General features: G+C 43.4%; 1 protein-coding gene across 2 annotated transcripts in view; it reads left to right on the forward strand.

Moving 5' to 3' along the window:
- The window catches only part of COL5A1 (collagen type V alpha 1 chain), a 193,569-nt gene that overhangs the window by 164,213 nt on the left and 16,294 nt on the right, over positions 1–13,062 (forward strand). For both annotated transcript variants that reach the window (XM_060270186.1, XM_060270185.1), the window contains exons 50-61: positions 807–914; positions 1,801–1,854; positions 4,160–4,213; positions 4,646–4,699; positions 5,537–5,590; positions 5,701–5,808; positions 6,102–6,155; positions 8,418–8,471; positions 8,884–8,991; positions 11,065–11,118; positions 12,105–12,140; positions 12,634–12,687. In XM_060270186.1, the coding sequence (XP_060126169.1) occupies positions 807–914; positions 1,801–1,854; positions 4,160–4,213; positions 4,646–4,699; positions 5,537–5,590; positions 5,701–5,808; positions 6,102–6,155; positions 8,418–8,471; positions 8,884–8,991; positions 11,065–11,118; positions 12,105–12,140; positions 12,634–12,687 (792 nt within the window). The remainder of the gene's footprint in view (positions 1–806; positions 915–1,800; positions 1,855–4,159; positions 4,214–4,645; positions 4,700–5,536; positions 5,591–5,700; positions 5,809–6,101; positions 6,156–8,417; positions 8,472–8,883; positions 8,992–11,064; positions 11,119–12,104; positions 12,141–12,633; positions 12,688–13,062) is intronic.

Here is a 13,062-nt window from a genome sequence, read left to right on the forward strand (position 1 = left end):
TAAGGCTTTGAAGTAGTCCTGTCTAAAGTTTTCAGTGTGAGGTTCATATAACCCAAATAGCAACCCAATCCACTTTTCTGCTATAGGCACAATAATGGGACATACAGGACATTACTATGTTACTATAGAATAAGTAATTAATAGAATCGTAGAATTGTAGAATTGGAAGGGATCCCAGAGGTCATTTAGTCCAACCCTCTGCAGTGCAAGAATTCCAGTTAAAGAATCCCTAAGAGATAGTCTCACAGCCTCTGCTTAAAAACCTCCAGCAAAGCAGAGTCCACATTACCTGAAAAGATAACAAATCAGTTATGTGCTGCCAAAGGCCAGGAGGACTCTGAAAAATATTGGTGAGATTTTACCTTACGTGCAGATACGCAGGGTTGCCTCTCCATAGCACGATATCAGACTTGCCTTTCCTGATGGCCTTAACTACTCTGCCCACCTGAGATTAAGTCCCAGATATACTGTGCTGCTTTTGTGCACTTCTTTATTGTATTGATTTCTTCTATTTACTTTAATGAAGTCTTTTGCGGTGAGGAGGGGGAGTCTTTCAGAAAAAGAAGGAGCGACAACTACCTGTCTTTACTGAGAACCAAGGCATTTCTGATGGGGAGGGGATCGGGAATAATAATAATAATAATAATAATAATAATAATAATAATAATAATAATAATATAAAGATGCTGAGTTGAGGATGATCCTTTTCATCATTTCCTTAGAGATTCTGTGTATTACCTTTAACTGAAGAGACAAGTGTTTCAAGAAGTTTGTGCCTAATGTGATCTCTTCTCTTCCATTTTCAGGGTCCTAAAGGCGAGAGAGGGGAAAAGGGAGAAGCAGGTCCCTCAGGTGCTGCTGGCCCCGCAGGACCCAAAGGCCCCCCGGGTGACGATGGACCCAAAGGTAGCCCTGTAAGTAGCCCCCACATGGATTTCACAGGCCGCGATCCCCAAAAGGAGGACAGCTTTCCCCATGTCAACATAACTGACTGAACTTGGCCAATCAAGAATTACGTTTGCAGTGTATTCTGGAACAATCACTCGTAAGGGTTGCTTTTGCTTCGGTTTCGTTAATCAATTTTTGATTAATCAAGTCTCAGTTTGCAAACTTGAGTGGTGGCCTGATGTTCTGATATCCTGTTTGAATAACTGAAACCACAACTGTTGCATGGAGTTGGGTGTGTCTCTGTGCATCCTTGGATTGGCTCTAGATGTCTGTGGGTTGTATCCAGTGTTATCCCAATGTTAGTAGGCCCATTAAAATCAGTGGGCTTAAGAGAGTAATTTCCATTGATTTTCAATTGACTGGCGCTATTACATAACACCTGTTTCACATTTGTAAAAAATCAGTCTTTCAGTGTGGTAGCACCTACACTTTGGAACTCCCAGCCTATTGACATCGTTGGCATTTGCCATATGCTTTTTTGGCACCTGCTAGAAACATTTTTGTTTAGGCAAGACTGTCCAGAAACATCGAATCTGCTTTTAATTTATTGCTGATTTTATCATTTGAATGTAAATACTGATGATTTTATTGCTTTATTCTCTTTGTAAACCACTATGAGGATTTGTTTGTTTTTTAACAACCAAGTGGTGTATAAATTTTATGAAATAAAAATAAATACATATTTTTAAATATTGTTAAAATGAATTAACAACTAAGATCTAATATTTGATACAACCCTGTGTGCTGCTGAATCAGTAGCTCATACTCTAGGCTGCAGTTTACATTCTTTGTAAGATTCACACCCAGGAACTGTAGATTTACATGGTTTAATTCTACACATTTTTTTTGTAGGGTCCGGTTGGTTTTCCTGGCGATCCGGGACCTCCAGGCGAACCTGGCCCAGCCGTAAGTACCAATTATGAAGCTGTTAATTTGCATAACTTCCTCCTCCTGGTTTCCTCTTTGAAATATGCCTCACAGTGCAAAATTCAGAAGTAGGTCCCGGGTGGGTTTCGTGGAACGGACTTTCTTGTAAGCGTGCATAGAATCAAAGACTTAACTCTCATTTTTACTCAACTACCTCTGTAGCCTTACTGCAGGGGAGGGAAATGAAGGTCACAGAGGACATTTTCCCTTGTAATGAGCAGAGCAGGTAGTGGGGATGTGAGAAGCCATCGTTTTCTGTTCTGCCGTGTATCCGTTGAATGCAACGCTGTTTCTGTTTCACTGCCATTCATCTTCCACTGTGGCAAAATGTGTAATTTAAATAATCAATTATTCCACCATGTTCATTTCAATACAAAGGAAACACAATGCAAATGAGGGAAGGGATATGGCCAATTGCGTATTGTCTGCCCACAAAAAGCATAAAATCATAGCATTTGGAAGGGAGCCAAAGCCAATCCCCTGCAAAGCAACAACAGCAGTAGATTCTGATCATATTCTTTAGACTGATTTCTGTCCTGGATATGGAACAAATAAGCTAACATTGTAAGTTTCCACTCTGTTGCTCTTTGCTTTGGAATTTTTCTGACATCTCTACTTGTGACTCATTTGAGTACACACAATACTGTTCCACCTTCATCCACCAAGCCTTGTTGCCAAATTCCACCCCACTTGGTACTGATGCAAAAAAAGGGTTTCATTTTCACCAGTGAAATCGTGGTGGGTTTGTGATTCTGCGTTTCTTATTTATCCAAGCCTCTGTTATCTATCGTATCTTTTTAAAGGGATTATTTAATAAGGTCTGCAAATATAACAGACAAGACATCAGACTAAGCATATCACCAAACTAAACACCCTCAAAACGGACATAGAGTCAAGATGAGTAGAAACACAACAATAATAATATAAAAACTTGTAAAAGAATGGATAGCATAGAATATATCCCACGGTGGATTACAAGGCTCATATTTATGCAATACATATCAAATATTCATGAACATAAAATCAGATTTAGTAGGTAGGTGCCAGCCATGAGATTCTTTGGTCAAATCAATCACAAACAGCCACCCCCAAAGATTCGAAGTCTGATGTGCCTGCATCACCCCCTTGGGGCCAGTTTTTCAGAGATAAACATGACTTTTTAAAAAACTGAAAGTCCAAAGAGGAACAATAGAGATCACCAGGTGAGCAGCAGATTTGGAATTAATTGTGGTCAACAATTGTCTTAAAACTAGGGTTTTCTGAATGCAAAACCCATTTCAACACTGAACACAACCAACCATTTTTAGGTTGCTGTCCAATAAACATGCATGTATTTTAATATTTTAATATTTGCTTTTGCAATGTATTTGCGAGATATAAAACTCTTCCAATAATCCTGGGAATGATTAAAACTGCTAGATTTTTAGTGCCCCTGCACAGAACAATAATTCCAGAATTCCTGGGTTGGGAGAATCAAGTCTTCTCTGTAGACATGACCTTCCCTTCTCCACATCATTTTCCTGAAATTTTCTGGCATAGGTTGCAATATTTTATTTTTAATTATTTTTATTGATTTTTTTCAGATAATCGAAAAACACATAATAACAAACCAAACACATACAACAAAGCTTGACTATAAGTTTAGGAACTGCTTATAAATACACAGAAAGAAGGAAAACCCCAAACAACATTTGCTGTAGAAACAGCAGTCTGGTAGACCTTGATGTTTTTTAGATTTTAATCTAAAGACCAAAAGTGTATAGTTATAACACCAGTCCTTAATAGACAATGGAGATCTGTGGGGAGGGCTGCTCCCCGTTATTGCAAAACAAATATGACAAATGGAGAGCAAATAACTGAGGAGTGTTTTGGATTTAAGCCCTCTAAGCTGCCTGTTATGCTCCATAACTTTTCCTGCAACTGCCAACAGCCATACCTTGTTCCACCATCCCTTTAGAGTACAATGGGAATAATGCCTCCAATGCTGGACCAGTTCCAGCCTAGCCTAGCCATTGTTACAAGGTGGATGATTAGTTCCCCCCCCTCTCATCTATATATATATATCACACATTTTGCATGGTTTTCTGGAAAGAGTGATATAGCAGTGCAATGGTAAACAGAAGGAGATCAGGGTCTTTATTCAGTGGGGCTCCCCTGCTGGGGTGTGGGCTTCAGCAGTCACTCAGTCATAACAACCCTTGGTTTCCATATCTTGTGATTGCCTTCAAAGAACATGAGTTGGTGGATGGCAGAATGTGAATCTTATCTCTTGTCTTCTTTTCAGGGCCAAGATGGTCCACCAGGTGATAAAGGAGATGATGGAGAATCCGGTCAGACTGTGAGTAACCATTTGTGTATCACATCTGTTTTTTAGAGACCAGAGTTACCAGCTGTCAAGCATTTGCCCTCCTCCTCCCCAGAAGGAGATGGCGGTGGGGACATGAGACCAGCCTGCTGGGGTGAAGGCATGGGCAGGAAATCAAGGGGTACTTACCTCTCCCCTTTCCTGCCCCTAGTCTCTGATTCTCTCCCCTCCTCCCTGGTGATGGCCCCCCAAAACCCATTGGGCACCTGCTGGTATTGCCCTGTCCCCATTTTGTGCTCCTCCCAGACCCATTCTCCTTCTGGCTCTGCCAGCTCCTGACACCTTTGTAGGACAGCCAGTGGCCTATCTTGGTTGGTTGCATGGGGTAAAACTATTTGGCGTCTTCCTGTCTATCATCTCAGAGTTGCAATGATGAACTGGCTCACATTCCTTTCATATATACAGGGCTCTCCTGGTCCAACTGGAGAACCAGGCCCTTCAGGTCCACCAGGGAAAAGGGTAAGTTATCATTTTACATGGTGTCCTGTAACCTCGTGGCAAGGCTTATCAAAAACTTTCAGGGGAGCACCAGCAATGGTAGTGGGTGTCAGAGAATCATAGAACTGTAGAGTTGGAAGGGACCCCAATGATCCTCTTGCCCAATACTCTATTTGGGTTATAATTCAAGAGTGACAATGTCACTAAGTTCTATTGTTGTTGTTGTTGTTGAACAAAAATGTATTGTTAATGTGAACAGAAGCCCTATCTGTTGCTCAGCCTGTGTATGGCAACATCAGAATCACACATGAGACACTTCATTCTGGGATGGGGAAGGCTTTCAGCCTTGTGAGCAACCCTTCAGGGGGAAAACCCAGCAGAGGTAGGAGGGGCCAGAGGCAAAAGTAGGTGGGGCAACATACATGACTTCCCTTTGCACATTAGGCTACATTCCAGCCACACACATAAGTGAGAGGTTTCTACACATAGAGGTTTCTACCCTCCACAAAGGCCTTCTTAAAGGGTCAGGTGTGGACCCAGCATCTGCTGTCCCAAAGTGGTAGGTCCTCCATGGAGTGGATGTTGGTACCACCACTGAAAAAGCAGCTGCCAAACTTCCATTGAACGAGGCATGGGGGTGGGGGAGGGAGGGAGGGAGGGAGAGAGCGAGAGCAGGGCCTTAAATACTGGATGAAACACACAGGGACATAGAGGCAAGGGGCTTACATATAAGGGGAATCATAGAATTGTAGAATTGGAAGGGACCCAAAGGGTTGTCCAATCCCCTGCAATGCAGGAATCACAGAGGGCATATGGATCTGATTCTGTTTGCTTATCAACCTTCTTTATCTCTTTTAGGGCCCACCTGGGCCAGCGGGTCCTGAAGGCCGACAAGGAGAGAAAGGTGCCAAGGTAAAAAAAACCTAATTTTATTGAGGGTGCAGAAGGTCAAATCCATGTTCAGTTTCAGCCTCTGTTTCCCTCCAACAACAGCCTGATTCTCTTTTGCTTTTTCACCACAGGGTGAATCAGGCTTGGAGGGACCTCCTGGGAAAACGGGGCCTGTTGGCCCTCAGGGACCACCAGGAAAGCCTGGTCCAGATGGACTTCGAGGGATCCCCGGCCCAGTGGTGAGTATTAAGAGCACAGAAGTCATCTATAGGAAAGCCTTGTGTTGTAGGAGAAGCAAGCCATTACACCAGCATCCTAGATTCTGTGCTGGCTCCCTGAAGTCCAAGCAGTATAAAAAAAAACCATGAATGGGTTCTGCATCTTCAGAGGCTTCCACATAACTCAGGGCATAGAAAGTTGCTATGTATCAAGAGAAGCTCTCAGAGAAGCTCTGCATGGGCCTGAATTGAACTATGGAACTTGCTTTAAAAATTCAACAAATAAATAAAAATGAGTAATCCTTGTTTTGCAGGGTGAGCAAGGACTTCCTGGTGCTCCAGGCCCAGACGGACCTCCAGGACCACTGGTACGTCTGGAAGTTTTGCAGGATTTTTGTCATTTGTTTGTTTGTTGATAATGGGGATGATTGTGGAAGTTCACTTCCACTCTGTATCCACCATATTCCTGGGATCCGCTGTATTTCCAAAATCAGGTGTCCTGATCTTGTTAAGGAAGTCTGCTTTGTAATGATGGGCATTGCAGTCATAAACTGTATTCCAGCTTTTACCAGGCTGGTACCCTAGATGTTTCGGACTCCCAACTCCCATGCCCAACTTGGCAAAGCTGTTGCAGAAGCTTCTGGCTGTGGTCTAGCTGCCCAGCATGCCTTTGAATTGAGGGATGTATTCCCATTTGCAGTCAAAATGCAGCTTGGAATCCCACTCTCCTTTCTTGCATAACTTGGCTGTATTTTACAAAACCTTGTTTATCTGTGTGGAAGAAGCACTACGGTGGTTGGACTGAATGTCTGTCGAAGACTCTCTTTATTAAGAAGAAGCAATTGCATTAGAGAAGACTCCTATCACCATCTCTTCTGAATTGTTAATTCAGGTGTTCTACCTATACACAGAGGTTAACACCTTTTCTAGGGATGACAAAGATATCACAACCTGGTTAATAAGAAACCACAAGAAACAAGCTACACAGGAAAAACAGCATTCCATCCTTCCTTCATTCTGACTTCTTCTTACACTTGAACAGAATTATGGCCTTAAAATAAAAACAGGCTCAAGCCTGTTACAGGTCCAGATCCTTGCACACCCCAAACCCACACATTCTGCTTCAACATGTATGTTGCTAGAGCTGGGTGGTGGCAAGAAAGTTTGGATCTGAGAATATTATGAGATTCCAAAGATACTGGGTTTACATTTTTGAAAATGTGGGTATAAGTAGATGAGTTGGGTCTGGATTAGGTCTGGATGGGGGAGAAATTTGATTCAGGTCATATTGAAGAGCAAACCTACTTCCTTCTTACTGTTGCACACCACCCCCATCTCTGAGTGATGCAAGATTTCAGGGGTTCCAAACTCTTGCCCAGGGTTTGTGTTTCCTTTTGGAATGAAGCACAGAGGAGACTGTGGTGTCTTTATAATATATGGTTTATTTTCAAATATACAACCTGAGCCTATGATGGAAGGGTTCACAGCATTAACACCCCAAAGGGTCTAGTTTTTCCCCATAGCCATATCCTTGGATTCAGACAGACATCATACATTGCTCTCTGACTCTCCAGTTTGCTGTGTTATTTCTAGGTCTCATCACTACAAACTTTAAACTCCAAATTCAGGCTTTGTCTTTCTAACTATCTGTGAGTTGAGGGAGGGGCCCCACTCATATGTTATCTTGCACAGAGCCCCCTTTCATTTGTTCTCTTGATTCATCACCCAGGCAATCACAACACAGGGTTAATAATAATAATAATAATAATAATAATAATAATAATAATATATTATTTATACCCTGCGCCCATCTGACTGGGTTTCCCCAGCCACTCTGGGTGGCTCCCAACATAATTAAAAGCACAATAAAACATAAAACATTAAAAACTTCCCTAAACAGGGCTGTCTTCAGATGTCTTCTAAAAGTCAGTTTATTTCCTTGACATCTGATGGGAGGGCGTTCCACAGGGTGGGCGCCACTACCAAGAAGGCCCTCTGCCTGGTTCCCTGCAACCTCACTTCTCGCAGGGAGGGAACCGCCAGAAGGCCCTCGGAGCTGGACCTCAGTGTCCAGGCTAAACTATGGAGGTGGAGACGTTCCTTCAGGTATACTGGGCCAAGGCCATTTCAGAAGGCCGAGGCCAGGAAGCTAAACTGGTTTATATTTTAATACTTGCTAGATCCAGGAATTAGAAGGAACTGCATTACAGCCTACTTCCTCCCCCACCCTCAAACTCGTATCAGCACTTTTAATTTGAGAACTGAAACACAGCCCTCCTTTGAACTTCTCCAGATTTTGCAGTGACGTTTTCCAGCTAAGTAATGTGTACAAAAAGGCAAATGTTAGTATAAATTATCCCTATAAATGCATGCATTAGTGAAATTGACATGTGTATATCAGGAAAGATTTGCACCTAACGTTTTCATGAGAACTTTCTAAAGAAATCACAAATTGATGTGGAAATAATGGAGAACCAAACTAAAGACTGCAAAAATAAGAAACCAGAATTTGACATATTCACCCCTCCCTCAAAATTTCCATCCAAAACAAGTTTAAGCTCTCGCTTATCTAAAGGAAAGTTTATGGCATGGTGCTATTTATTTATAGTATGTTCCTCTTTCTTTCTTAGGGGCCACCTGGTTTACCTGGCTTGAAAGGAGATTCTGGTCCAAAGGGAGAAAAGGTGAGTGGCCTGATTTTGGACTAGACTTGCAAGTGTACTTTTGATGATAAAGAGTTAATTCCTCACTCAAAGCTTAACAGCACTGTGACATACAGGTCCCAGTTCAACACTCTAACCACTATGCCAGCTCACTAGTCCACAAGATTTGCTTACATCTCTTTTTTAAAAAAAAAACACCAATGTGTTTTAATGATTTTTTAAGATGCTTTAAATTGTTCTTCAATACTTCAATTAATTAATTAATTGATCTATTTTAATGAGATTATTTTATCACTGATTCATTTCCTGCCTGGGCTCCTTGGAGAGGAAGGGTTGGGATATAAATTTGATTAATGTGTTAAATTTAATAAACATGCTTTTCTTTACCTTCACATGCTTGAGATTTTGAAATGCATCATTTGATCTTTCCTAGGGTCATCCAGGTCTGATTGGTTTGATTGGACCCCCTGGTGAGCAAGGTGAAAAGGGAGACCGAGGCCTTCCAGGCCCTCAAGGAGGATCGGGGCCTAAAGGAGAACAGGTGAGCATCCAGGAGCTTGATGGGAAATTTCCTTTCTCATTTTTACATCTTCCGTTCAATCAGCAAGATTGATTTCTAAGTGGTGACTGGGAGAGAAATTTGATTTTTGGTTGTGTTTTAATGAGAAACTACAGTGGTGCCTCGCTAGACGAAATTAATTTGTTCCAGGACTAAATTCGTCCTACGAAAATTTCGTCTAGCGAGGCACCGTTTCCCATAGGAATGCATTAAAAGTAAATTAATGCGTTCCTATGGGCTGGGGGGGAACTGGTGGCAGCGGCGGCGCTTGTTCTCTTGGCTCGGGGAAGGCAGGCAGGTGCTTCCCCGAGCCAAGAGAGCAAGCGACGCTGCTGCCAACGACAGAGCCGGATTGGAGCTTCAGAAGCTTCGTCGGATCCGGCTCTGTCGGGCGGGGTGGGGGAAAGGCGAAGGAACGATCCTGCGCCTTTCCCCCACCGCTGCCAAGCCCCATGCCGGCAGTGCGTGGCGGGGGGCGGCGACGGGAGAAAAGCTTCTCTCGTCGCTGCCTCCCGCCTGCCTCCCCCAACATTGAGCGCAGCTTCGGAGGTCTCCGAAGCTGCGCTCAATGCCGGCTGTGCGTGGTGGGAGGCGGCGACGGGAGAAGAGCTTCTCCCGTCGCCGCCTCCCGTCTGCCTCCCCCGACATTGAGCGCATCTTCGGAGGTCTCCGAAGCTGCGCTCAATGCCGGCTGTGCGTGGTGGGAGGCGGCGACGGGAGAAGAGCTTCTCCCGTCGCCGCCTCCCGCCTGCCTCCCCCGACATTGAGCGCAGCTTCGGAGGTTTCCGAAGCTGCGCTCAATGCCGGCTGTGCGTGGTGGGAGGCGGCGACGGGAGAAGAGCTTCTCCTTGCCGCCGCCTCCCGCCTGGATCGGACACGAGGCGGGGAAAGACCTTTGCCTTCTTTCCGCGCTAGTGTTCCGCTGGTCTCTGCCGGTTGCCCCTCACTGCTCGGGGCAACCGGCAAAGACCAGTGGAAAACAAAGGGGAACCAGCCGCAGCTGGAAGAAGGCAAAGGAAGATCAGCTGAGAGGCGCTGACAGCTGTCAGCGCCTCTCAGCTGATCTTTCTTTGCCTTCTTCCCTTCCTACAGCTGGTTCCCCTTTTGCTAGACAAATGCCTTTTGCAAATAGGTTTTGTGATCGGAGGTTTTTATGGCCACGCTTCGCAAGACGAAGCGGCGGCCATAGAAAACCTCGTCGTCTTGCGAGGCAACCTCCGATCGCAAAATCCATTCGTATAGTGGAAATTTCGTTAAGCAGGGCATTCGTAAAGCGAGGCACCACTGTACCTGATTTGCACTACTCATACCTATACACTATGCAACTATCCTTCAAATTTTCACATTCCTATATTTTGCAATGTACTTCTCAAACCAAACAACCTGTACAAGAAATGCATTTGTGGGGGGAATGTGAGAACCCATTAGTAAAAATAGCATATAAAATATTATATTATATAATATATATATGATATTATATATGGAGAAACTGCTGTCTAAACTGTTATTCATTTGGGGTAGAGTGTGTTGGAAACCATGCTAAGATGCTGATGAAATTTAAATTAATAAAATTGCTAAATTGGATTGAGAAAACATGTGGAGAGTCTGTTGTTAGATGTTGCCAGACTCCTATCCCATCAGCCCCAATCAATGTGGCCAATGACAGTGGAAGAATGACTTTGTAGTTTAGCAACATCTGCAGGGCCAGAGGTTCCCTACACCTGGTCTGTTTTAATGGCGATAGCATTAACTTACTTTAAGAGGTCACATATCAATCAGCCAAAGAGATTTATGGGGAAATGTTCCTAATGTTTTAGAATGATAAATATGCAACATAACAGAAAACCATACATTCCTTTTAATTTACTGTACTCCTATAAATATTCACGAGTACTTCTGTATTGTATAATAATTAACTAGTTCGATTAAATCTTTGAATATTTTTAAACATCCAAATTTAGAATTAGTTCCTCCAAAGCTTGTTGTTAGCAAAAGATACTTTCTGAATTCCTCTTGAATAAACATTTATTTTGCTGTTTGGATTTCTTTCTATAGGGTATTCCAGGTCCGTCTGGTCCAATTGGTCCTCCTGGTCCTCCAGGGTTACCGGTATGTAGCAAGTTCTCAGAGATCCTGATTCCCAAAATGATGGTGCAAATGAGTCACTTGTGAATAAGAGAGGCGAGCTATTTAGGAAATAGCCTGGTAGGCTACATGTCATTGTGTCCTGTCGTGGGTTCAACAAGCAAATGGGAGCCCTGAAAACTACCAGAAACCACCTGTTGCACCAGATCTTTCTCAGATTCTACTGGTTGATCCCTAGAATTCACTGACCCTCTTCTGTATAGAAGAACAGCTTTCTAGGGTTTCAAGCAGGGGACATTTCCAGCCCTACCTGGAGATGTTCGGATAGAACTTGGCATATTCAGCATGCAAAGCAGATGCACTAAAACTGAGCTATGGCCCATCCCAGAGCACACCTAGGACTTGGCTGGGTTGGCCCCCGAATAGAATGAATGGACATGACTAACCTCAGAACATAAATTTCTGTGAGTCTATGATTCTATGATACTCTGAGTAAAATGTGGGTGGGAGACAACCCATAGTAATTCTGGAATTTCTTTTTTTAAAATGTTATCAGATGTTTTAAAATATTGCTTCGAGGCTTCATAGAATCATAGAATTGTGGAGTTGGAAAGGACTCCAAGGGTCATCTAATCCAGCCCCCTGCAGTGCAGGAATCTCTCAACTAAAGCACCCATGACAGGTGGCCATCCAACCTCCACTGCCTTCTGAGGGTGTCCTTTCCACTGTCAAAGAGCTCTTACTGTCAGAAAATTCTACCTAATGTTCAGTTGGAATCTCCTTTCTTGTGACTTGAATCCATTGGTTCGTGTCCTACCCTGTAGAACAGGAGAAAACAAGCTTGCTTCATCTTCCATATTTGAGGAGAGGTGAAATGTATCCCTAGCACATTCATTTGAAACCTGCAATAGTGTTTGGGTTTTAAATCAGTAGCTTGCATTAATGTGAGTGATAATTTGTGTATGTGTGTGAATCTACTAACTGTTGGTTTGGCTCTCTCCATGGTCTAGGGTCCCCCTGGTCCAAAAGGTGCTAAAGGATCATCGGTAAGTCGAACCTATGCAACTGGGAACATTAATTTGGTAAAGTCATGCCAAAGTCACATTTTGGTCTCCCATCTTGATTCAAAATGGCACCTGGCATCTGAGCATCAAAGACGATCCCTGCCCAAGGAACCCCTAAATTGAGTTTGGCAACAATATCTTGAGAAGCAGCTACACCAAAAAAATGTGCAAAGTCACACCAAAGTTGTTTTTCGGGCTACCATCTTGAATCAAAATGGCTCTCTGCGTTCAAACATTGATGAAAACTGCCACCCCTCTTCGGGTGTGTTAAGAGATGGCCTTACCTGGTTCTTTTAACTACACTCAGAAGGCTATCTTTGTTCATCGTGCAGCTGCTCCCATATAAAGGACTTAAGGTCAGAGGGCTGGCCACAGCAAATAGGAGTTATCCCTTGATGGCAAGTCTCTGGTCTGTGGTTGTCTGTATTGCCCACCTAACTAACATGTGCTGGTTTCTGTTTCTTTGTCTTTCTAGGGTCCAACAGGTCCAAAAGGGGAAACGGGTCACCCTGGGCCACCAGGGCCTCCTGTAAGTACTGGTCACCATGTCCTTTGTGTTTTTGGAACACCTCTCCCCTTTTTATTGGAAATATTTACAGGCAGCTTTTTCATAAACAAATAACAAAGTTGTTTACACCAAAATGACATAGGACCTTACAGTAAATACACAGGAAAGTTAAAAGCAGACATCAGTTAACCATTGTGGAAGGATCTCTTCTTAACTGCCTGCACAGGCCTGGGAGAATAACAAATGTTTTCAATGGGCGTTTAAAAGTTGGTATAGAAGGTTCCTGCTGAAAGTCCGGTGCCTTAAGTTCCCCTGGACTGGGCCAATGACATTGTTGTCAAACAAGCCTCCCCAACTCAGGGGACATCTAACAATCCTCCTGCAGATAATTTCATT

This window comes from Zootoca vivipara, chromosome Z (genome assembly GCF_963506605.1).
Source record: "Zootoca vivipara chromosome Z, rZooViv1.1, whole genome shotgun sequence".
NCBI lineage: Eukaryota > Metazoa > Chordata > Lepidosauria > Squamata > Lacertidae > Zootoca > Zootoca vivipara.